Source organism: Haliotis rufescens, unplaced genomic scaffold (genome assembly GCF_023055435.1).
Source record: "Haliotis rufescens isolate VD_foot unplaced genomic scaffold, xgHalRufe1.0.p SCAF_10, whole genome shotgun sequence".
In the NCBI taxonomy this organism is placed as follows: Eukaryota; Metazoa; Mollusca; class Gastropoda; order Lepetellida; family Haliotidae; genus Haliotis; species Haliotis rufescens.
In genome coordinates, this window is record NW_025963780.1 from 28315033 (window position 1) to 28342748 (window position 27716).

The 27716-nt window shown below is 41.8% G+C and overlaps 1 protein-coding gene across 1 annotated transcript; it reads left to right on the forward strand.

The window, feature by feature from the left end:
* On the forward strand, positions 1-27716 carry LOC124135126 (partner of bursicon-like). Its single transcript, XM_046500323.2, has 3 exons — positions 1-553; positions 24248-24515; positions 25788-27716. Exons 2-3 carry the CDS (start codon positions 24249-24251, stop codon positions 25938-25940), a joined length of 420 nt encoding a protein of 139 aa, XP_046356279.1. The 5' UTR covers positions 1-553; position 24248; the 3' UTR covers positions 25941-27716.

A 27716-nucleotide genomic window follows, 5' to 3' on the forward strand; every position in this document is an offset into this window, starting at 1 on the left:
CGAGATACGTCGTCCTGTGCGTATTCTCTCATGGCAACGCCAGCGTGTTCGAACCGGCAGCGTAATTCGTCGCTCTAACTCGCCAGGTAATTAAGGCATTGGGCGGTCACCGATGGGACATTGCAACAATGAGAGTGTCGGTTGCTGCGTTTTAAGAACCCCAGACAATCTCGCCCTGGGAAACAAAGCATCTTCTCCAAGTAGCCGTGGTGACGGAGGCCGCTCTAGCGAGCAGACGACATTGTTAACAGCTCCGGCAGACTATTGTGCTCCGCCTTGCTGTGTCCAAGTGCTAATTACACTGTCTAAATCTTAGCCTTACCTCATTTCCTGGATGAAGCGCAGATTCAGTGTTTGAAACCCAATATGGCGTCGCCCGCCGCCTTCACATCTGAGCAGACGACAGCCAGCAGACGACAGTTCATTGTGTGGGACTAATTTGATACACACTTCAAGACTGATGATTTTAGCTTTGAACTTAAACAAACAGTTTAATCTTGAAAGGAATCTTCTAACCAGTTTTGAAAAGCAAGTCTCTCGCCCCAGGAGAAAGGTAAGAATTTGAAAAGAATTTCTAACCAAAATATGACACCTTGTTTACCAAAACTGGTGTTTTTTTATGATCCTATTAGTTTATGTAGTCACACACTTATCCCAGTAATGTTATACTTTTACGATATTAACGATTGTGAAAAGAAACACAATCTGAATATGTGTTTGGGGTAGGTTTTCTAATTTCTTCTTCTTGTTATCCTTACAACTAAAGTATTATTCTGATATAAACTGCCGAGCGAAAGAAAGTATACACCCATGTTTGATGGTGGCTGAAAATGAGTGAGTGAGTGAGTATGATTTAACTCCGCTTTTAGCAACATTCCAGCGGGGGACACCAGAAATAGGCTTCACACATTGTACCCAAACGAGAAATGTTTATTGGATGGGGATGTAGTGAGCAGAATGAAGCAGGTATTGCAATGATCAGTTTGAGTTGATGCACATACACCTGACATTCAGTCTATAATTTGTTGGTCAAATCTGGAGGCGCGCGTGGATATGTTGACAGTTGACAGTGTTAAAACCGAATGTTGGCGAGGATTAATAAGATTTCTGAAATTCAGTTACAACAGTAACCGTACATGTATTTGTTACATTCAGTCATTTCATTCAAATGTGTTTGGTATGATTATGTTTTATAATTATTTTAGGATGGAAGGTACAGTTACCAAATAAAATATGCTGAAATATCAATTCATTATGACCGTATTTCATAATCTATTTTTTAAAGTAACCCTCCTTACATTAAAGATAACTATTTAAAGAATATAGTACTTAAAGACATTGCAACAAACCGAATAATCAGGGGGTAGACTTTATACTGAGGGGGGGCGCGAAATATATCCGCCAGGGGGAGATTTTATTTCAGAACAGATTCTCCGGGGGAGAATCTGTACCGGTATAAAATCTCCGGGGGGTAAATTTGTACGGGGGAGAGTTTATACCGGGACACCGGCACTACAAACATAAAAAAGCTGAATGGGAAATTTTAGTTCTTCCCTGACCCAAAACATCAAATAATTTCTATAGTCTATGTAAGAAGAAGTTTATTTCAGTATAAAGACCACAGGCTTAAGTACCCTATACATACATGTATTATATACAAAGTACAAATTAGAATTATAATAATGAATAACGCGAAGATAGGGCATCTTTAATGTATTTAGCACATAATGACAGGGTTTCAATGTTAGAAATTTGTAGTAAAGTTCTGGGAGAATATTCATTTTTTAAGTTATTGTTGTGAAAATAAGTGTGTCTTAAAATATCATAATTTTGGCATACTAACTAAATGTAACTCATCTTCTATAAGAGTTTTACAAAAGTACAAATTTAAGGTTTCTAGGTACACCCTCTCGCCAACTTATGTTTTTCATAATTTTTTATTCTCCAATTCTTAATAATGTTGAATATTTCTTTGGTCTCTTTGGTGCAAAAGAAGCAAATATGGTTCACTTGCGAAAAATCTAAATTTGAATGTTCATTAAACTTTGCAAATAGAGATTGAACACGACAGTCTTTAACTCTTTGTTGAAATTCTAAAAGGAATAAATCAATGTTACTGATATTATATATAGATATATAGATATGTCTACATTTGTTTGTTTTTTTGTTGTTTAACGCCGCGCTCAGCAATATTCCAGCTATATGACGGCGGTCTGTAAATAATCGAGTTTGGACCAGACAATCCAGTGATTGACATCATGAGCATCGATCCACGCGATTGGGATACGATGACATGCATCAACCAAATCAGCGAGCCTGACCAACCGATCCCGTTAGTCGCCTCTTACGACAAGCATAGTCGCCTTTTACGGCAAGCATGGGCTCTACCCAGGATCTTCACGGGTCATAACAAGGAGAGTGACATTACGATGGAAGGTCAAATTTGACAGCAAGTTTTCGTGAATCATTACTATTGACGATTACCTGACGTACATCTACAAAACAAAACATCGCTGTAGGTATTTGAGCCATCGTCGTTCCGAGCCATCCATAATCCTCGCCATTGGACTGATAGATTACCTTTGCTTGATCAGCACGATGTCGACGAGTCAATATGAAGTTCAATGAAAGTAATGAATAACGTCTGTCGAGGGTCCATGGTGACTGGATTGTGTTGATAAATTGCAACATTAGACTCGCTTGATAATTAATAGTGTCTGTCGGGGGTGATAGCAGCTATCGGCGTGATCCAGATGGGTAGAGCTTGCATACAGAAAGTCTATTCCCTTCGCTTCGTAGACGTCTTCTATTAATTATTGGTGCTTTGTATTTACCGGCATCAGGCAACAAACAGCCACCTACTTTGTCATGAAGATTGTGGTGAGGTGAGGTGAGGTGAGGTGAAATGGGGTTTAACGTTGTGTCCAAGATTTTTGCACTTATATAGCGACGTGCATGTACGTCTGTGTGTGTGGCTGCTTGTAGTAGTCTGGACTGATGCCGATCTATAGTGCTAGCACACTGAGATACCATGCCGCAGTTTAACATAAATACCCCACTCAGACACAGTAACTGACTCCGAGCAGACCAGTCCTTGTTTTAGCCCCTTAATGCCGAGCGCCAGACAGGGTAACAACAAGTACCATCTTTTAACGTCTTTTGGTCTGACGCGGCTGGGGATCGAACCCCGGACCTTCCGCTCTCCGGGCGGACGCTCTACCACTAGACCACGGAGGCGGTCCATGAAGATTGTGTTTGTCGCGGGGGCTACCAATAGGGCAGGACCTGTGTACCTTTTCTGCACCTGGTGTTATCACTTAGTTTCTGTCTTCAATTCATATTATTTTCACCGCTCTTTTGCCTTTTACGCTTGGATAATCGTTGGGTAATCGAGATGGATAATCTCTACTGGTGACGTTATATATTCAGGTGTACACTCCCTATCAAAGCGGGTATTGTTCACGTGTTTGTTGGTCTGTTAGTGAGTGAGCTGGTGGGTTTAACGCTACTTCGAATAGTATTTCAGTTGTATCACGGCGAGTCACCTTGATGTGGGATGAAAGCCCGAAGTGTCTCCCGATGGTGCTCACCAAGAGGAACCACTGATCCCCGGGTATTATGCTGGCTGACAAATCCTAATGTGGCCTTGCCTATGGTGTTTCGTTTTTTTTCCCGATGGCTACCTACCATTGGGCTTCTACTTCCAGTGAAACACTGAAACTGACGACGACACACACAACAAGAATAGAATTAAAGAAATAATAATTGTAAACATAATGACACCCTCTAGGGTTTTATTTTGTCAAGCGAATCCTACTTCGCAATAGTATAAAGCCGATCTGTTTTCTGGTGTCCCCCTATGGGATATTAATAAATTCGGCGTTAAACCATACCCACTCACTCACTCACTCACTCACTCACTCACTCACTAATCCCCATAAACCATACCCACTCACTCACTCACTCACCCAACCACCCACCCACTCACTCAAGCACTCACTCACTCAATCACTCAATCACTCAATCACTCACTAATCCCCATAAAGTTGATCGTGCTGCAGAGTATTCGAAGAGGTCAAGGTGACTACGTTTTCGCTCAGTTCGACGATAGCGTTCATTTTCAGAATAGACATATGACAGTTAGAGCTATTGTATATTACTCCGACTGTAGATCCAGTGAAACGCTGATTTTGTCAGATTGAAAACATGACCCTGTTCCCATCCCAAAACTTTGGAACTGAGTTTTTTCCAACGTTTAAACCATTGTTCTTGCAGTTGTTACTGATCTAGGAATTCACTAGCCATCCTGAACGTTCATTTTATACAATAAAAACTGAATTATACATCGACCATAACATGGTCTAACTCAGGGAAATCATTCTAATCCTTCGGAATCAACATAATCTAAAGATTTCTCCATCACCGGAATTGGGAGCTCTTCCCAAAATGGTCTGACATGTGACTCAATATTGGCCACTGTAACACCAGGGCCCACTTGCACAAAGCGATCTTAGTGCTAAGACTATTGTAAGCCTATGCTAAAGTATGGGAGTTACGATCATCTTAGCGCTAAGATCGCTTTGTGCAAGTGGGCCCTGAAGGAGTGAGTGAGTGAGTGAGATTTTACGCCGCTTTTAGCAATATTCCAGCAATATCACGGCGGGGGACACCATAAATGGGCTTCAAACATTGTACCCATGTCGGGAATCGAACCCGGGTCTTCGGCGTGACGAGCGAACGCTTTAACCACTAGGCTACCCGACCGCCCCTGGGCCCTGAAGGAGAAGTGTATGCATATACATGTATGTTCCTCTCTTGCTTTAAACGTTTAAAACAGAATCCGTTCCATGCAAGTTAAAAAAACTGAAATATCCAGAAAATACTTTGCTACAACAAATTGCTAAGGTCGAATCATCAAACTTGTAACAGACGTTATAGATCTGCAGGTTGCCCCTGACAACAATTGAGTTCATTGTCTATGTTTTCTCTTGGATATAAATTGTCAATGCAATAGATTAACCAGTCTTGATTATCCGTCGGACGTCATGCCATCATGATGAAGAAAGGAAAGACGGCTATAATGTCAAATTTTAACGGCAGTAAAACTTGGTATGAAAATCATCAAACGTGTTTAAGTGCCATTAGGTACATCTAAGCATTTTCCTTTCTTACACTAGTCTTTTGGAGTTCATTCATTTCATTTATTCTGGTAATTCCTTAGAATGGCTAAACTTTAGGTGTCCAGGACCCAAAGTGTGTTTACCAACTTTGAACAGACTGTATCTTTATGTCCTGAAAAGGTCCACTTGGCCCTACAAAAATGCTCATGTTCAAATATTAGGAAAATGATTTTCAACGCGTTTCAGCATCAACTACTCATTTGGCGTTGCTATACATATAACACATGCGCGTATTGAAATAAAGCAACATATTTTTTCATATGAACAAAGCTTGTAACTTTCGTCAGTATTTTATAGGTTTTGCTAACGTTGGGAGCTGAACAATCAGTTTTGTTTGTTTGTTGTTTAACGCCGCACTCAGCAATATGACGGCGGTCTGTACACAATTGAGTCTGGACCACACAATCCAGTGATTGAAATCACGAGCATCGATCTACGCAATTGGGATACGATGACATGCATCAACCAAATCAGCGAGCCTGACCACCCGATCCCGTTAGTCGCCTCTTACAACAAGCAGAGTCGCATCTTACGACAAAAGCTAGCTCGCGTTGCTGAGAAGACCTGGTCCAATTCTAACCCGGATCTTCACGGTTATTGAAATATTTGTAACTTTTGCGCAGGTAACTTAACAATAGAGAAGATAGAGAAGGTTTTGCGACTGTGTGAAAATTGAAACATTTGTACGTGGGTAATTTTTACTCTTGATTAGAAATTCAAGCAGATCATCTTTTTTTAATATAAACTTATAGCGTGTGCTTCCGTCTCAGACCCCTCGGTGGTGACTAGAATAGATCCCCAGTACCTCATGCTTGTTATAAGAACTTAAATGGGTATTGGTTGGTCAGTCTGTTACTTGACGGACTACCCCGATGGCGTGGATGGTTCTTCATGCTCTCAGTCACCGGCTGGCCTGGTCCAGACTCGATCAATTACAGGTCGCATTCATATAGCTTGAATATGGCTGACTCTGGCTTTTAACAACATTAACCCCCTCACTCACTCACCCACTAACGTACCAACTGTCTCACTCGTGTGTCGTAAGCTTTGGCAATAGCCTTCAAGGCCACTCTATTTAAGTGTGAGAAGAGTTGTTGAATTAAGAAGTATCCCTGTTTTGAAATTTTGTGCAAGAGAGGAGTGAGTGAGTTTGGTTTTACGCCGCTTTTAGCAATATTCCAGCAATATCACGGCGGTGGAACACCAGAAATGGGCTTCACACATTGTACCCATGTCGGGAATCGAACCCGGGTCTTCGGCGTGACGAGCGAACGCTTTAACCACAAGGCTACCCGACCGCCCCGTGCAAGAGAGGAAGCACTTATAGGGCTAACGTTGGAATTAAACTTAAACCATCAGTTTGTGCTCCAAGTCGTATAGAAATGTGTGAGAGCAAACAAGTCTAGTATAGAAATCGATCATGTTCAGCTTCATTTTTATCAATTTTCTTTTAAAAACTTCATTGGTTGAGGGACTTCATTTCGAGAGGACTTCTCGCAAACTAAAGCCGTATATAAAATATACTTAGGGGAAACTGTGTGGTTAGGGTTTTCGATCTAATCAATTTGTGTAAAGTGCAAGGTAAGTCTGAAAAATAATTCGAATCAGTTCTGCTCTTTGCAACCGCTTTGCTCTCTTTCTCTCTAATTCCATTGCTCTCTCTCTCTCTCTCTCTCTCTCTCTCTCTCTCTCTCTCTCTCTCTCTCTCTCTCTCTCTCTCATTCCATTGCTCTCTCTCTCTTTTTCTCTCTCTCTCTCTTTTCTCTCACTCTAATTCCATTGCTCTCTCTCTCTCTCTCTCTAATTCCATTGCTCTCTCGTTCTCTCTCTAATTCCATTGCTCTCTCTCTCTAATTCCATTGCTCTCTCTCTAATTCCATTGCTCGCGCTCTCTCTCTCTCTCTCTCTCTCTCTCTAATTCCATTGCTCTCTCGTTCTCTCTCTAATTCCATTGCTCTCTCTCTCTAATTCCATTGCTCTCTCTCTCTAATTCCATTGCTCTCTCTCTAATACCATTGCTCGCGCTCTCTCTCTCTCTCTCTCTCTCTCTCTCTCTCTCTCTCTCTCTCTCTCTCTAATTCCATTGCTCTCTCGTTCTCTCTCTAATTCCATTGCTCTCTCTCTCTAATTCCATTGCTCTCTCTCTCTAATTCCATTGTTCTCTCTCTAATACCATTGCTCGCTCTCTCTCTCTCTCTCTCTCTCTCTCTCTCTCTCTCTCTCTCTCTCTCTCTCTCTCTCTCTCTAATTCCATTGCTCTTGGGATTAAATGACATAGATCTTACGGTTCAAAAACGCCGCATCGGCACTCGCATGTTCATCTGCAAGTGTATGTCGCATAAGTGACGATGTTCTGCCCACTCATCGAGTCAAGGCCCCGCCACCCTGCTACATTAACTACGAATGAAATCAGTCGGAAACGATATTAACCCTTGGCTAGATAATAGTTTTGTATAACGTCCCCCATGTGTATACACGTCGTCATTACAGATCGATTGACAACGACAACGTGGACACGACAATGTGAAGCCATTATCACCGACTTCAGATACATCACTGGAATATAGATAACAATGATAAGGTATCTTTATTCAAACCGATATTTTTAAGACCCATTGCGCATTAACCTAGGCTAAACATTGGTCAGCTACCACGAGGCAAATCACCCATTATTGTCTGGCTCATGAAACCCGCTTGACTGAAATCCTCAATCTAGTCGATCAATTATCAACCACGTTACTGGCTGTCCGTCAAACTACGTTAGCGCGTTTATCAACAGAGAGTAGGAATCAAGGCTTAAGACTGAAAGACTGCGTGGGTGTTTCAATTGTGAGCTCTCTGTGATAGATGGTTTGTTAAAACGACATTAGAAACCAGTGTATCGGTAATTCAAAATGATAGAAAATATCCATCAGCCTCTTAATAGGGAAGATGTTTTCTAGGCATTTAGCTACCCTGGCGGCCATGACGTCGAAAGTCGTCCCCTGGCGTCGACGTCACCCATAACGTTTCGACTTTTTCTCCGAAATGGTGAGTGAGTGAGTGAGTTTGGTTTAACGCCGCTTTTAACAGTATTCCAGTTATATCGCGGCGTGTCAGCTTAACGTGGGAGGAAAGCCCGAAGTGATGCAGGTCTCTGACGTTTACCACTTCGGTGAAACCCACGAGCACGGGTATGGTGCTGACAAACCTAGAAACATAATCGGGGCGAACCGGGATTCGAACCCACAATCATAGGTTTCTGGCGTGCCAAAGGGACGCAACTCTACACAGCGAATCGCGGCGCCTTAGATGACTGGGCCACCCGTGCCCCATCCGAAATGACTTTATGGGTTCAGCTGAGAATGTGTGTGAATGTTTGTTAGTTGCAGATCTTTGCTGTTAGTTGCAGATCTTTGCTGTTGGTTTCAAGATATATGTAATAATGTTATATTTTGTGCAAACTTTTGACCTTCTTGACCATGCTTGAGAATGAATGAATGAATGGCGATTATGCTATAATGAGCACGGATGATTGTAATATTATAACGTATGTGCACATTAAGCCATTTTTATTTGTATTCATTAGTTTAAGGATGAGTGACCACAAATGTAAAAAGAGCCTGTCATGTTGTTGGTTGGTTTGTTGCTTGAACTAAAGTTAATTAAATTTGTTAACGTAGGAAGCGGATTAGCCCTTATACTTGACATTCCTAAAGGTTTATGTTTTGAGAAATCTGCCTATATCATGCGAACGCAGAGTCCATTGTACGATTCCGACTCAAATAGTGATAATAACAGGTGTTCGAGAATTTAGCGTATCCTGTCCCACCGGTGGCACCCGTCACAAACACATGCAAAAGCAAGTCAATTGTTAACCTGAAAAAACACGGGAACATATGGTACAAGGAAACAAATAGAGAACAGCATATGACATACTTTTTGTCACTGATGCAGCAAACTTGGAAATGTCCTCCACGTGGCTTCAAAACTGTTTGAAAGCCTTCACGAAGCCTTATTGAAGCCTTCAAAGTTGGAACCATGATCAAACAACTTTTGAGAAAGAGTCGTATGGCGCTCTTTGAAATCTTAATCATTTCCTGTTTTTACTTTGAAACGTTTTGTTACTTTTATTTAAATTCTAATTTAAGCTAACAAGAACATAAAGCGAGGTTGAAACATATTTTGATTGTGGAGAGACGTCGACAGTGATTCTGTGGCGTTTCTGTGCGAGATGATGCAGGGGCCTAAGATACAATATATCTATCTACAGAGTTGCGTCCGCTGACTAAGGGTTCGACTCCCAGGATCGACTGATTATGAACCATGGTATCATTTACATCAGCACCATTCACATCTTCGTATGTTTTCTCAACAGTAAGCTGTGCTATAACTGAAATACTGTTCAAAGTAATATATCCACATTACACCCCACTCACTCACTCACTCACTCAGTCTGAAAGGAGCCAAGCATATCACGTTATGTTTGTGACGGGTGCAACCTTCGGGCAGCATATGCTCACGTTTTCGCGAACACCTGGTGTTTATTCATAAACACATGCTCATGATATTGTCGGAATCGTTCAATCGACTCTGCCTTACGCATAGATCTCTATTGGATATGGAAAAGGATTGTAGCTTTATTTCACTTTATAAACCTATCACCGTCTTCGAATCTACAACCTCACATATCGTGTTAAGTTTTGTAACCCACTGTGTTCCCACTGACCTACTGGGGCAGGTGATGAGAAGTTGTTCAATTTTACATTCATGACTCCAGATGGTCCATTCTGCACGTGTTGTTTTCTCTCGTTCACGTTAATCGAATTCCTTTTATACCACGAACCACTGTATTGTTTCACTAAAGGTATGTCTATGTTTCATATTTTTTCTGGTATTTCTCTCGTCGCTACATGGCTGAGATAATGCCGATGCGACGTTAAATTTTAACTTACTCACTCTGGTATTTCTTGCCTTTAGACGGATCATAAGTTGGATAAAATGCCCTTTACATAAGTACGCCACACCGTAACATGCGACCCGTGGAGATCCGGGGTAGAATAGGTCTTCAGCAACCCATTCTTGCCGTAAAAGGTGACTATGCTTGTCTAACGGGATCGGGTGGTCAGGCTCGCTGACTTGGTTGATGCATGTCATCGATCCCAATTGCTTGGATCGAGGCTCATGATATTAATCACTGGATTGTCTGGTCCAGACTCGATTATGTACAGACCGCCGTCATATGGCTGGAATATTGCTGAGTGCGGCGTTAAACAACAAACCAACCAACTGTAACATGCTGCCTGCATTCAGTGATTTAGTACTAATTACAGGACTGCCGTAAGTGGCACGAACCAAGGGCTGACGGTAATGTACGTTCTTGTCGCAGGGGGACATTCCGGGCGTTAATGAAACACATCTGTCGATCCAAATTTACTTCGTGTCAAACAGTGGATGAGTTGAAGCACTTCGGGTGTCTGCACTTACTAACTATGATGACTTTGGCAAATATTAGGAAACCTCACAAACAGATGTCAGAGTAGTGCTGTCAACATGTGTGGCTAACAAACAGTAAGCCTGGTTTAGACGGCACACAAGATCGTTACACAATGCCATCAGATGCTGATGTTTCTGTATTTACATCTTTTCAGAGCTGTAGTTTATTTCCGTATTTTGGGCCCTGTGGTATATATTACAGTTACAAGTGCTGTAACATGTGGCTTACATATAACATGTAATTTACATTTTCCGATTATTCGGAATTTCGGCTCAGATTGTCTAAGTCAAAACAAGGTAATTTGCAAGAAGATTAACTTAAGGTTCAGGTATATCGATGATCTGATATCGTTCAATAACAATCAAATAGCTAATTCCCTTCCACTGATTTACCCACCTGAACTAGAAATAAAGGAGACCGGTGAGACCGCTTCATCTGTTTCATATTTAGATCTATGCATAAACATTCAGAGTGACAAAACAAGAATGTGTGACAAGAGGGATGACTTCAACTTTCTAACAGTCAACGGGAGCACGGGTGGCCTAGTCGTCTAAGGCGCCGCGATTCGCTGTACAGAGTTGCGTCCCTTGGGCACGCCAGAAACCTATGATTGTGGGTTCGAATCCCGGTTCGCCCCGATTATGTTTCTAGGTTTGTCAGCACCATACCCGTGCCCGCGGGTTTCACCGAAGTGGTAAACGCCTGAGACCTGCATCACTTCGGGCTTTCTTCCTCCCACATTAAGCTGACACGCTGCGATATAACTGTAATACTGTTAAAAGCGGCGTTAAACCAAAACTCACTCACTCACTCACTCTAACTGTCAACTTTCCCTTTATGTCGAGCAATATTCCTGCAGCTCCCGCCTTTGGTGTCTACATTTCACAACTCTTGAGGTACAATCGAGCATGCTCTTTCTGCCCTGATTTCATTGAGTGCCACCGACTCTTGCTCAGAAGTTGTTTGATCAAGGCTACAACATTCGAGGCCTCAGTAAAGCTTTCAAAAGATTTTATGGTAGCCATGTGGAGGATTTTTCCAAATTTGGCGCATTAGTGACAAAAGTGATGTCCGATGCAATTCCCTACATTGACTTGTACCATATGTTCAAAAATAATTTAGATTCATCAATCAGTGAGGGAGATAACATGGTTATTTTGAGTTTAAGATATTCAACTTTTTTACTTACATATTTACACATTAAATACCATGAAATTTCAGCTGTGTGTGAATATTGTATATATTATGATTTATTGGTGAAAGTGATAACTTAATAGAGTTTTAGAAAACAGTAATTACGTTTGACAAAAAGCATTTGGTTTGTGAATTAATCAAACTTGCACGGATATCGGTAAAAATGTTTATATTCTTCTTGATGGGCATTATTTGTTTTGTTTTACGCTGAAAAGCAAGTTCATTGTTTTGATTGTTTGTGATGCGGTCCTTAGCATATGCGTTATTGTTTGTTAATGACGTCACATAGTATGCTATGTGACGTCATGCCACCACTACATTGACTGTGCTGATCAGCTAACCTATTACTTAATTCATATTAGAAATTTCAAAATCAAATAATTGTTTTTTATCTACTGTAATACATTGATAATTCACAATTCAAGTGTAACATGGTATGGATTACATTTCGTCTGGATAAAAGAGGTTTAGAAAATCATAATTACCTATGTTATAATACTTAAAAGAACTTCTGCGACATGTATGACCAAAAGTCTTAAACCTATATGTTGTATATCAAGTGTATTTAACATCTATATACTCTGAAAAGTTCATTATGTGTTTCTTACTGACTACAAAAATGAAACGAATATGAAAATTGGGCCAATTTTTTTAAATCTTTTTTTTTCAAAACCCTCAAGGGTGCCAAAGTGGCATCCATTAGTTTATTCATATGTAGTGTCTGAACAAATGAAATGTCAACACTCTGACGGACTAAACACTTTGGTTTTCCGCGATATCTGATTTTCCCGTACTTTATTGGTCTTCGCTTTGATCAGACTTCCGATTTGAACCAGATTTGTGGCAGACACCAACAGCTGATGCAGGGTAACAGATAACTCTTCTGTAATTAACGGGGGCACAGGTGGCCAGGTCGTCTTAGGCGCGGAGATTTGCTGTGCAGAGTTGCGTCCCTTGGGCACGCCAGAAACCTATGTTTGTGGGTTCGAATCCCGGTTTGCCTTGATTATGTTTCTAGGTTTGTCAGCACCATACCCGTGCTCGTGGGTTTCACCGAAGTGGTAAACGTCTTAGACCTGCATCACTTCGGGCTTTCTTCCCACATTAAGCTGACACGCCGCGATATAACTGGTGTATTGTTAAAAGCGGCGTTAAACCCAACTCACTCACTCTGTAATTAGCAGACAGGCGTCAAGTATTAGCTGTGATGACTCTTTTTGTGATCGGGAAGCCCGCATTATTCGGCAATTCTTAGAACACATGGTTAGGACATTGACAAAAATTGAGCTTCGAGGAATGACGAGGAATCTCTCGTGGATTAAGATGTCATACTGCTGGAATATTTGATAAAGCGGTAGTCGAGGGGCGTAGTACCCGTCTCTCTCACTCACCGATGATATGACGTGGTATTGATGTCTTGTTATTAACTGTAAGAAATGTTGATGAATACGTTCAGCGTGTTACCGAGGGATTTACTTAGCGAAATCAATGCTGCCTTTGTGTAAGAACAGTTCCATTCTGCAGAAATTCTGCCATGTCAGCGATTAATTAGTTCCGATGATAACTTTAGACGTATTGATTCATCAGTTGAGTGATCTCAGACTGATATTTATCAAAGATAGATATGATTCACTGTAGCTCACCTCCTAACTGTGAGCGCCTCCATGATCAAGTGGAGAGCGGAAGGTCCTGTGTTCGATCCCCGGCCGCGTCATACCAAAAGACGGTACTTGTTGTTCCCTGCCTGGCGCTCAGCATTGAGGGGCCAAAGCAAGGACTGGTCGGCTAGGAGTCAGTATACTGTGTCTGAGCGGGGTATTACTGTTAAACTGCGGCATGGTATCTCAGTGGGATAGCACTATAAAATCAGCATAAGTCCGGACCAGTACAAGCAGACCCACACACGTGCATGCACGTCGTTATGCAATGGTTTTGGACGTTAAACCCCATTTCACCTCCCCTCCCCTTTTAACTGTATTTCGAAAGCATACAGTGAGCGGTGACATCCAGTGAATGGACGTCGTACACAAAACCTTATCATATCTACAAAACATAATTATAAATGAACAAATATATAATGTTGCAATTTGTTGCCAGTGTTTAAATTATATTGAGAGGAACTGATTGCGTCTGGTTATACGACGCTTTGAACAGTATTTTCCTAAATCACATGTATCAGTTTAATGTGGGAGAAAAGCTAAATTCACGCTGGCTGGAGACACTTAGCAAATAAGGAAGTCAACGCCAGAGATTAATAAGTCCTGAGTATCTGGCGAAGAGATTCCATTGGTTGTAAAGGCAAAACAGTGGTGAAAATTATTTAAATGAATCACTGAAAATCAGTAATGAAACAAGGTGTTCACGGAGAAGGTTTGGTGGTGACAGACGAAACGGGGGTAAATTCGGGATTCGAACCCACGATGCAGTCGTCCTGCATCACGCGATTCACGAACTATACATAGTCTGGAACTTGGCAGTGAAGACCAGAATTGTAACCTTGGATAAAGGACCGGAATATAAGTCCATGTAATTATATTGGTTCTATTTTAAAAGTTGTGATTATTATTTTCCATGTATGTGTTAATTATGAACTGACCTGGGGGATAATTGTCCGATAAATGTAACATCGTTCCGACATTATCCAGGCTGCTTGCCCTGACTGTAGTGAGTGAGTGAGTGAGTGAGTGAGTTGGGTTTAACGCCGCTTTTAACAGTATTCCAGTTCTATCACGGCGTGTCAGCTTAATGTGGGAGGAAAGCCCGAAGTGATGCAGGTCTCAGACGTTTACGACTTCGGTGAAACCCACGAGCACGGGTATGGTGCTGACAAACCTAGAAACATAATCGGGGCGAACCGGGATTCTAACCCACAATCATAGGTTTCTGGCGTGCCCAAGGGACGCAACTCTGCACAGCGAATTGCGGCGCCTAAGACGACTGGGCTATTGAGAGAACCATTACATGACAAATTAGGTGTCTCCCTTTGTCAACCAGATCAGCCCAATGAGAAACCATGCCGCAGTTATATTTTACCTGAATGTCCCACTCAGACAAATTAAACTGACTCTGAGCCGACCAGTCTCTGCATTATCCCCTTAAAGCCGAGGTCCAGGCAGGGTAAGATCAAGTACCATTATTTAACGACTATTGATATGACGCGGCGGGGGATCGCCGACCTTACACTCTCCGTACAGACGCTCTATCCACTACACCATAGAGACGGGCAGGGGATCGAATCACAGACCTACCGCTCTCCGGACAGACGCTCTATCCACTAAACCAGAGAGACGGCCAGAGGATCGAGCCATCGACCCTCAGCTTTCCGGACAGACGCTCTATCCACTAAACCAGAGAGACGGCCAGAGGATCGAACCATCGACCCTCAGCTTTCCGGACAGACGCTCTATCCACTAAACCAGAGAAACGGCCAGAGGATCGAGCCATCGACCCTCAGCTTTCCGGACAGACGCTCTATCCACTAAACCAGGGAGACGGCCAGGGGATCGAACCATCGACCCTCAGCTTTCCGAACAGACGCTCTATCCACTAAACCAGGGAGACGGCCAGAGGATCGAACCACAGGCCTACCGCTCTCGGACAGACGCTCTATTCACTAAACCAGGGAGACGGCCAGGGGATCGAACCATCGACCCTCAGCTTTCCGGACAGACGCTCTATCCACTAAACCAGGGAGATGGCCAGAGGATCGAACCACAGGCCTACCGCTCTCCGGACAGACGCTCTATCCACTAAACCGGGGAGACGGCCAGGGGATCGAAACACAGGCCTACCGCTCTCCGAACAGACGCTCTATCCACTAAACCAGGGAGACGGCCAGGGGATCGAACCATTGACCCCAGCTTTCCGGACAGACGCTCTATCCACTAAACCAGGTAGACGGCCAGGGGACCGAACCACAGGCCCTCAGCCTTCCGGACAGACACGATATCCACTAGACCAGGGAGGCGGCCTCATGGAGTTCGAATTAACAAGGTTTAACAGTAGGCAATGGGAATACAGAAGATGGAATCCTTTCACTGGATGCTGTGTATCTTTGAAACAGCGAAAATAGAGTTGGCGTGTTTTTAAAATAGCCGCCTTCGTCGATAAATCGTAAACTCATTACGTTGTTACAAGAACCAGTATTACAACACTGCATTGCCTGAGACATCAACCAGACTTAGAAACCATTCTTACAATAGACAGTTTTCAGACAAGACTTCCGCCAACGAAATGCCCACATAATCTGTTTATCCAGCTGCCTTGAAGGCATATTGATTATCTGTTGACCGGATTACCGGGGTTTCTTACCAATCTTAATTGAAATTGTTTGGGATCTATTTGATAGTGTTTCCCTCGGCTATTTACGTGTCATTGCTGGCCAGAAGTAGTTCTTCTGAGAGTCTTGTATAAGTCTTAGATCTAGAATCGGCAAATTGAACAACATCGACTGTCGTGCGTGGCGTTTCTACAACGTTTCTTTATGCAAACCAGCTGCAAGACGCATATATCGAGGAAAGGGGCGGATGTAGCGAATCGGTTTACGGCAAAGGGGCAGGCAACAGTCTCGATACCGGTAACTCTCAGCAACGAGCGAAATATGTCAGATAAACAGTTTCAAGTTGAAGGGCAAAATGGATACAGATTGATCGAGATTGATTTTTCTGTACTTATTTTATTTATTATGTGTGATTTAATATTCAAGTTGATTCAAGCGTTCATACTTACAAATAATATTTGTATCGTGATGTCAACTTCAGATTTGTGTCAATAATAGTGACAAAACCTTACCTCATAAGAAATTTCTACCCAAAGCAGAATCGATTGTATGATTCCAACTGTATCATGTGTTTATGAATTACTATCTAAGAGTGTTGATACTAGGTGTTCGCGAAAAGATTAAATGCCAGATTCAGATGGTTTATTCCGGCTGCTACTGACCAGCTCTATTGGAAGTTGAAAATGCGAAGGTTTTTTAATAGTTTTGTGTTTTAGCATCCGCGGGTATATTACATCTTGAAATATAAACATGTTCATCATTTATTTCTCAGAATAGGTTTCTGAATTAAGACAGGGCGGCGAAGATGAAAGTATTTGGAGTGTTTGTCATGGCAGTTATTGGTTCCGATTAAAACCATTTCCGTCTTGACCTTGTTGATGTCCGGCCATTCCTGCACAACGAAAAACACTTCTATTAATTATTGGTGCTTTGTATTTACCGGCATCAGGCAACAAATGGACACCTACTTTTTCATGAAGATTGTGGTGAGGTGAGGTGAGGTGGGGTTTAACGTCGCGTCCAAGATTATTGCACTTATATAGCGACGTGCATGTACGTGTGTGTGTTGTGTGGCTGCTTGTACTGTCCGGACTGATGCCGATCTATAGTGCTAGCTCACTGAGATACCATGCCGCAGTTTAACATGAATACCCTACTCAGACACAGTATACTGACTCCGAGCCGACCAGTCCTTGTTTTAGCCCCTAAATGCCGAGCGCCAGACAGGGTAACAACAAGTATCATCTTTTAACGTCTTTTGGTATGCCGCGGTCGGGGATCGAAAGCCAGGACCTTCCGCTCTCCGAGCGGACGCTCTACCACTAGACCACGGGGAAAACACCAAATATATCCTCATTAAAATGTAGTGATATCCGTGTTCACCTCTTCACTTCAGCACGCAAGGACGACGTATTATTTTTGTACATTAGAAAACGCATCCCAACAGAGACAGGCAAACCGTATATCCTGATATAACTATGATTGTGTTTTAACGAGAATGGAGAAATCAATTCCAGAATATATACGTCCTTGTGATTGATTTTATAGCTTTCTCTTTTATGTATCTTTTTACTTATCATTTTTACAACAATGCGAACTTAAGTATGATAAACGTCAAAACCGGGATAAAATGTTAAGATATTTAAATATGTTATTGGCTTGAACCTGCACGCTGTATATATGTTTAATTCGTGACATACATTTGTCAACCGTCAATTGTGAAATAGCCAAATGCCTGTGCTGATGTCGTATACTCGTACATGTGATGCCTGTGCTAATGTCGTATACTAGTATATGTGATGCCTGTGCTGATGTCGTATACTAGTACATGTGATGCCTGTGCTGATGTCGTATACTAGTACATGTAATGCCTGTGCTGATGCTGTATACTAGTTCATGTGATGCCTGTGCTAATGTCGTATACTAGTATATGTGATGCCTGTGCTGATGTCGTATACTAGTACATGCGATGCCTGTGCTGATGTCGTATACTAGTACATGTGATGCCTGTGCTGATGTCGTATACTAGTACATGTGATGCCTGTGCTGATGTCGTATACTAGTACATGTGATGCCTGTGCTGATGTCGTATACAAGTACATGTGATGCCTGTGATGATGTCGTATACTAGTACATGTGATGCCTGTGATGATGTCGTATACTAGTACATGTGATGCCTGTGCTGATGTCGAATACAAGTACATGTGATGCCTGTGCTGACGTCGTATACTAGTACATGTGATGCCTGTGCTGATGTCGTATACAAGTACATGTGATGCCTATGCTGATGTCGTATACTAGTACATGTGATGCCTGTGATGATGTCGTATACTAGTACATGTGATGCCTGTGCTGATGTCGTATACAAGTACATGTGATGCCTGTGCTGATGTCGTATACTAGTACATGTGATGCCTGTGCTGATGTCGTATACAAGTACATGTGATGCCTGTGCTGATGTCGTATACAAGTACATGTGATGCCTGTGCTGATGTCGTATACAAGTACATGTGATGCCTGCGTTGTACAGATGATAGTTATGCGAAGGTCGTCATGTGCATGCATACGAATGCTGCGAGGGTGTCGTGTAGAAATAACGACAACTATGATGTCGTATAGATAAGATGCCAGCGATGACGTAAAAAAGGTATGATACCAGTGATGTCTCAACACAGGTATGATACCAGCGATGTCTAAACAAAGGTGTGACACCACCGATGTCTCAACAAAGGTATGATACCAGCGATGTCTTAACAAAGGTATGATACCAGCGATGTCTTAACAAAGATATGACACCAGCGATGTCGGAAGAAATATATGATACCAGCAATGTCTTAACAAAGATATGATACCAGTGATGTCTTAACAAAGGTATTATACCAGCGATGTCTTAACAAAGATATGATACCAGTGATGTCTCAACAAAGGTATGATACCAGCGATGTCTTAACAAAGGTATGATACCAGCGATGTCTTAACAAAGATATGACACCAGCGATGTCGGAAGAAATATATGATACCAGCAATGTCTTAACAAATATATGATACCAGCGATGTCTTAACAAAGGTATGATACCAGTGATGTCTTAACAAAGGTATTATACCAGCGATGTCTTAACAAAGATATGATACCAGTGATGTCGTAACAAAGGTATGATACCAGTGATGTCGTAACAAAGATATGATACCAGCGATGTCGTAACAAAGGTATGATACCAGTGATGTCGTAACAAAGATATACCAGCGATCTGTTAACAAAGGTATGACACCAGCGATTTCGTAACAAAGGTATGATACCAGCGATGTCTTAACAAATATATGATACCAGCGATGTCTTAACAAAGATATGATACCAGTGATGTCGTAACAAAGGTATGACACCAGCGATTTCGTAACAAAGGTATGATACCAGCGATGTCTTAACAAATATATGATACCAGCGATGTCTTAACAAAGATATGATACCAGTGATGTCTTAACAAAGGTATGATACCAGTGATGTCTCAACACAGGTATGATACCAGCGATGTCTAAACAAAGGTGTGACACCAGCGATGTCTCAACAAAGGTATGATACCAGCGATGTCTTAACAAAGATATGATACCAGTGATGTCTTAACAAAGATATGATACCAGTGATGTCTTAACACAGGTATGATACCAGCGATGTCTAAACAAAGGTGTGACACCAGCGATGTCGCAACAAAGGTATGATACCAGTGATGTCGTAACAAAGATATGATACCAGTGATGTCTTAACAAAGATATGATACCAGTGATGTCTTAACAAAGATATGATACCAGCGATGTCGTAACAAAGGTATGATACCAGTGATGTCTTAACAAAGATATGATACCAGTGATGTCTTAACAAAGATATGATACCAGCGATGTCGTAACAAAGATATGATACCAGTGATGTCTTAACAAAGGTATTATACCAGTGATGTCGTAACAAAGGTATGATACCAGCGATGTCTCAACAAAGGTATGATACCAGTGATGTCTTAACAAAGATATGATACCAGTGATGTCGTAACAAAGGTATGATACCAGCGATGTCGTAACAAATATATGATACCAGTGATGTCTTAACAAAGATATACCAGCGATGTCGTAACAAAGGTATGACACCAGCGATGTCGTAACAAAAGTATGACACCAGCGATGTCGTAACAAAGGTATGACACCAGCGATGTCGTAACAAAGGTATGATACCAGCGATGTCGCCGTGTAAATATGACGCTATCAAGCCATGCAAACAAATACAATCCCTAGCCGAGTGCACGAACAAGCATGAGTCCTGACATTGATGTGATCTGAACGTTCATCGTACGCTGTGATACCGTTCTCATAGGGAAAGTTACACGCGCTGCGTTGGGGCTTTCAGTAGTTGCTGGCTTAATTTATACATACAATCCACGTTAACACCAGTCTCGGTTATGAGGGGCAACAGACGGTGTCGTCACAGTCGGGTAAATGGACCAAAGGATGTTTGACGTCCTTGTCGAATGTATGTCTGTCCACAAATAGCACGTCTCCTTTAATCAACAGGAAGCGTGAGTCTGGTTGTCATTGTCTATCTGGTTGTAATTCTTCCAACCAGCGGCGTCATATATCAGACAAACAAGCCACAAGGCCACTTTCCTGACAACCAGGCGCTCGACGTGACCCAGTAAATGTCGCCACACAAAATGGTTTGAAGATTTGGTGAAAAATCTATATGAGCTTTTCATAATAACTTTGTTTGTAGGAAGGACTTGAGATATTGTCAACATTGTTTGAAGAGAGTGGGGGCTTGTACATGTATATGACACTATGGATGTAGAAAATCCACTTATTCAGGGTGCGGTTCTTCCAAAATCTTTCAACATCCTGATTGACAATAACTTCTGACATGAAACGGTGTATTAAAGGATATAGACTGTGAGCTTCTTGTTGCCTCCTTTTCTGTGCTCTTCGTTTTCTAAATCACTTTATACGCGTTCTATAAGAGTTAAAAGGAAAACTCTTAAACTTTAATGCCTGATCGAGGGTAATGAATTGTGTTTGTTTGTTTGTTTGTTTATTTAACGCCGCAGTAGTATTCCAACTTTGTGCCTGCGGCCTCGTAATCGAGTCTGGACCAAGCAATCCAGTGATTGATATCATGGGCAATGGTCTAAGCCTTCGATCACACATATTCAACCAAGTCAGCGAGCCTGACCACCCTATCAATAAACTCTCCTCTACGCCAAGCATTGGTTTCTGGGGACGTATTCTCCTTGTGGTTTGTCAACACCATACACGTGCACCTGTCTAGGGCCTGCTTCTCTTCCGGATATCGTCAAATAAATTACGGTTATAACGAACTTACTTTTTGGTCCAGACTACTTGTTGTAGTCATGCTGTATATGTACTTATAACGAACTACGGTTATAACGAACTAAAATTGGTAGTCCCTTTGAGTTTGTTATAACCGTAGTTTACTGTATATATATATTGATATAATAACTATGCTTATTCTGTAAAACTACTGTTATGGGTGGGCAACACTGATACTGTACTGGTTGACACCGCCGTTGTTGAAGTAGTTTGACGCCGGTGTCGCCCCCGTATATACTCGCCCACGGTGAAGTCGTACCGGTTTTAGACGCTGCCCTGGGGGGTAACTAGAGGAATGAGATATCCCCCGGATGATATATTTTCCGCCGCCTCCGATGTGAAGGCTCCCCCGTGTATGTTTCTTAATTATTGCGTTATTTGTATTGTTTTCAGCACGGCCATGAACGCCGTTCTCTATTGGTAATTTGTGTTTAAAACTTCCTTGGGGGCTTTTGGGTAGGTTATAAGAAACAATTGTCAATGTGTTCCTAATTTGTTTTGGTTTAAGGTTAAAAGTGTAAAAGATATTATAAGTCGGAGGCGAGTTGTATAGAACCTACGAGGGACGCATAAAACCCCATGTACCCCGAGTGATCCTGCTACAACGAATTTATCTTAGCGACATTTTTGAATTTCACATTTTAAATGAATTAAAACAAACTTAAAGTAGGTAGAAAACAGCTGTTCGATTGAGGTTAGCTTGTGAAATGTCACGTGACTTTCACTGACTCAGGAAAAGCGTGCGGCCTTTTGCTTGGAAGCGGGGTATAAGGGATTTATTCTGCCTTTCAAAAATCCACGTGCTGCCTGCGTTGCTCGTGGCGGGGTATAAGAGATTTGTTACCCCGCTGAGAATTTATTCCCCACCAAGGCGGGATACACAGTATTTATCAAGATTACGTGGACCAATCAGATCTCATCATTCTGACATGAAGTTAAGATAAATCAGTTTATTTTAAGACGCCCTGCATCCCAGCTTTTAAATTGACCATTTCGCTACAATAATAAGAGGGGGCATTGTCAGACAACAAACACATACTTTTTTATGTAAATTGTTAAGCCACGGGTTCTAAGGTCGGGAAGGACATGCTTGACCTTTTTCGCAAACACCTGGTGCCTTCATTGATTTTTAGTGATTCCTTCATAACATGTCCACCGCTATTTTTCTTTTGCGTTCAATGGAATCTGTGGCAATGACGTTGTATAAATCATTCTTGATTCGTAGATCGGCGTACGCAGTCAGGCCCGGGCGATATTACAAGTCACCCGACGTGGTTAAGCTTGTCAACTTTGCCTTCTGGCACACACCATTTGGGTGCACTTGATTACAACTGTTTTTCACATATTGAATCAGTCACACAAAAAACAACTGTAGACGTCAATACGAAATCAGTGACATCATTAAGCGCCATGATACAACACGAGCCCCACCCACCCTATTATCAGCCAATCAGGAAACAGTAGTCCATTAGTGGGCGTGGTCTTTGTCGGTTTATGGAAACATAAGGCAGACATAATTCTTGGTAGCTAATCAAAATCACTTGCATTATATCTATTGTGACATAACAAAGATCACACGTCATAGGATAGGCGGACTGTTGACAGCTGATTACCTCCATATTCTACTGACACAAACAAGGACGAATTAACCGCCGTATTGAAGATATAAGATCGACAATGTAAGACACACTATTTTATTGTCCTGTTTTCAGATTGTTTATTGTAATGAGTTTTCATTGGTTTTGCTGTTTTGCTTTTCGTTTGGGGTTTTTGGTGGTTGGTTTTAGTTTTCCATAGTGTTAACATTTGTGGGTTGAATTATAAATATTTTTTGTGTACATTGTATCTGTATATCGTTTTCTAGTATCTAGATTGTGAATATAACGTTGTGTAGGTCGATTGATTTATGTGTGATTGCTGAATATTTACAACCATCGGCGTAACGCATGTTTCTCTTCTGTGAGAGAATGGTTATGGTATGGAAAGGAGAGACACTTTACTCATGTATGTATACCGTTAATTTATCTTTGAAAGAATTAATTTTCCTTTTCTCATATATAAATGTAATTGTTTCGCTTTTAGAAGTTACGACACCGGCAATACTCACTATCCCACCGGAAGTGTCTTCATATTAAATAAAAGCGATAAAACCTTTTCCATAGCCACGAGAAATATATGCTAAAAGCAGAGTCGATTGTACCATTCCGACTGTATCATGAGCACGTGTTTATGAATCACTATCAAATAGTATTGATACCAGGTGTTCGCGAAAAGGTGAGCGTATCCTGCCCCACAGATGGCACCCGTCACAAACACACGCATAGGCAAGACAATTATTCTTACCTAAACGTCTAACCCCCAAATTATATAGTTGTTATCAATGAAGAAATGCAATATTTCACATATTGTTTTCTCAGTCATTTTCCTGAACCTCTTAAGATATATTGTAACTAATCTCATCGATGGTCACCACGTTTTCTGACAAATTCCCGATGGATCAAGGAATGAAGTTTTTAATCTGAAGGCGAAATTAATCATCTTCTGATCTACATAATTGTGATTTTTGATTATCATTAAATGATCGCACTTATGTTTGCCTCATCTGGTGAATGTTCTATTAACGTCAGGGCCTTTGATGTGTTTGATACCAGATGCATATCCAATATATATCTCTACCAAGAACCAGTTGGCTAAACCAGAAACCAGATATGTTTACTAGATGATTAATCGCCATATTCATTTTCTGTGTTGCAGAATGGCGATCGGGCCACGCGACGTGGCCGTCCTGCACGTGCTCTGTGCTGCCATCTTGACCACAGTTGTGGCCACCGTTCGGCCAACATACTGGCAAGACAACTGCCAAACACTGTCCACGGAAGTTGATATCGTAAAGAACATTGTAGCCGAGGTTAACGGTCATAGGTTACAGGTCAGCTGCGTTGCCAGGGTAACGGTGAACAAGTGTGAGGGGGTTTGTGAATCAGTCGTATCTCCCAGTGTGCACCACTACCCCTTTAAGAAGGTAAGAATCCCACAGTCATATTTGATTTGCAGAGTTGCGTCCCTTAGGCGTGCCTGGGACCTATGATTGTGGTTCGAATCCCAGGTTCGCCCGAATAAATGGTCAGTTACAAACTGAGATACCATGCCGCAGTTTAACATGAATACCCCACTCAAAAACAGTATACTGACTCCGAACCGATCAGTCCTTGTTTTAACCCCTTAATGCCGAGCGCCAGACAGGGTAACAAAACGTATTTTAACGTCTTTTGGTATGACGCGGTCGGGGATCGAACCCCGGACCTTCCGCTCTCCGGGCGGACGCTCTACCACTCGACCACGGAGGCCGTCTACGATAGTCGAAACGCTAATATGGCTTTGCAGAAGGGGATTCTTTTTGTCATTTCTAAAACGGTAAAGACAGTGTTGACGTGTGGATTTCAACTTCTCTTTTCTTCAATGCAATCTCATTTAAATCATACCTTAGTTTTCGCTACCGCAAAACAAAGATCTGAGGACATCCCATTACGGGTCACATCAGAACGTCCTTTCGCGAACTTTGACCGACCAATGAAATGACCAGAAGGCAGCTTTCTCGAACTTTACGACACTAGTTTCAAACTGGCGACTACCCTTCGAAACATATTTTGACGTATTCTCGATTAAAAGATTTAAAACTGACAAAAAGAACATTCTGGAATGGCTTATAGATGGCCAAGATTGCATGGATATAATCAAAAGCCCGTAACTGTCGTTCGGAATACCCCGTGTTAACGTTTTCGAGGTTGCGTGATTAGAACACACATTCCGAATGTCACTTTCATGGTCTGGTAACCGACGCTCTGATTGGTTTGATGAAAGGTCGTTCTGACGTGACCCGTAATGGGATGTTCTCAGATCTTTGTTTAGCGAAAGCGAAAACTAAGATCTGATTTTAATGAGATTACGTGTCGTTAAAAGCGTATACGTTATATACAGTTGCAAAAATTCGATCGAAACTGACCGACTCCGTGGTCTATAGGGTACAGCGTCTGCCTCGAAAGCGGTGGCTCGGTCCCCACTATGCTTGTCGTAAGAGGCGACTATGCTTGTCGTAAGAGGCGACTAACGGGATCGGGTGGTCAGGCTCGCTGACTTGGTTGATGCGTGTCATTGTATCCCCATGGCGTGGATCGATGCTCATGATGTCAATCACTGGATTGTCTGGTCCAGACTCGATTATTTACAGACCGAGTGCGGCGTTAAACAACAAACAAACAAACAAACACTCATTCATGATGACTTCTTTCCCCAGGACTGCCGTTGTTGTCGGGAAGGGGAACAAGCTCAGAGGCGCATTGTGATGCAGGAATGTTACGGAGAAGACGGGAATCTCGTGCCGCATCTACATCCGGCAACAACGATCAAGGATCTGCGCAACTGTGGCTGTTTCCGGTGTGAAAATTGATACAAACTGGATTGTGTTGACTTTGGCGTGCATCCGGTTTCAGTCTGAGAAACTGGAATTAGAATTCCGACTCGTCGTTGTGACATGACTCTGTCACAACGGAAACAGACTACCTTCCTAGTGTTCATGGCTGTTGACTGACTTACGTTTCTGTTACTTTGCCGCGATATCTGCTGGACTCGATCACCGTCAGAGGTGAGATAAGGTGTTTCTTTTTGTCATGGCGACACGGAAGGCTTGGTCACAACTTAAACCGGTTTCGGTGACACGGAAGGATTTTTCACAACTGAAACCGGTTTCTTACTTCCCTTTGGAGACTGACCCGATCCTATGGATTGAGTTTATTTTAACCTGACCAGGAATCAATTACAGCCTCCTGACATGTACAGGTCTATCCCAGTATGATACTAGTTATAAACACATCTGATAATAGTTATAAACACGTGTAATACTAGTTATAAACGCGTCTGATACTAGTTATAAACACCTCTAATACTAGTTATAAACACGTCTGATACTAGTTATAAACACGTCTGATACTAGTTATAAACACGTCTGATACTAGTTATAAACACCTCTAATACTAGTTATAAACACCTCTTATAAACACCTCTAATACTAGTTATAAACACGTCTGATAATAGGTATAAACACGTCTGGTAATAGTTATAAACATGTCTCATAATAATCATAAACACGTCTGATAATAGTTATAAACACACCTATAATAGTTATAAACACGTCTGATACTGGTTATAAAGACGTCTGATAATAGTTATAAACAATGGGTATGATAGTACGTTGACTAAAATGGCCTCTTCAGAAGTGCAATAAACCCGACGTGTTCAGTGTCGTTATGTCGTTGACTGTAGTTGTCATGGCTGGTGCTGGTGTTTACATTAACCCACATAAAAAGAAAAATCCCGTTTCTCAGCACCGACCGACCCTTGAACGTGCTGCTGAGGAAATCAAAATTAGATTCGTTTTTTTCATGTTCTAGTTGTTCCGCCGTCCTCCTTTCCGAAACTGGCTGCGTTCAATACCCATTAAGAGGCACCCTTAACACCATCGTTTTCTTCGAGTTTATGGGGGCGGTGGAGTAGCCTAGTGGTGTAAGAGTTCGCTCGTCTCGCCTAAGGCCTGTGTTTGTTCCCCCACATGGGTACATTATATGAAGCCTATTTCTGGTGTGATATTGCTGGAATATTGCTAAATGCGGTCTAAGATATTCTCACTCACTTGTTTATTTATCCAAAATATAATCTAGGTTTGGAACTATTGTATTGGTGATATATACCAAATTCCTGTTGGTATTTTTGTCTTATTTAGCACAAAAATCTGAAAAAGCCGATGTGTTTCAAAGTCAAGCCAGATATGACTAGTCAAGAACAAGCCACACCGATACACAAAAAGGCTAAATTTAAAATTCGATAATCAATTGGTTTCATAATCAATTAAGATCAGTACGTTTCGTAATAGTTATCTAGTTTTGTTTTCCGTGGGTTGTTGGTAGATTTCAATATCGTTTATCAACTTTTTAGTGAGATTATCAAGTAGTTTCACAACCACTTAGAGTAACCTCGCTTAAAAATAAATATAAGACAGAGAGAAACAATCGGCTCCGAAATGTCCGCACTTGTGTAGTGAAAGGTCTTGATCACATATAGAATACCGTATTCGACGCAATAAGCGCCTGGGGCTCTCTCAAAATTAGAAATAGGGGGCTCTGATTCAAATATTATTTTGGTGAAAAAAAACAGAGTTGAAAGATAAATT

Excerpts from the sequence above, each read along its gene's own strand:
- LOC124135126 (XM_046500323.2), top strand. The coding sequence starts at position 24,249 with ATGGCGATCGGGCCACGCGACGTGGCCGTCCTGCACGTGCTCTGTGCT. Across the intron at positions 24,516-25,787 it reads ACCACTACCCCTTTAAGAAG|GACTGCCGTTGTTGTCGGGA; the intron begins GTAAGAATCCCA and ends TTCTTTCCCCAG.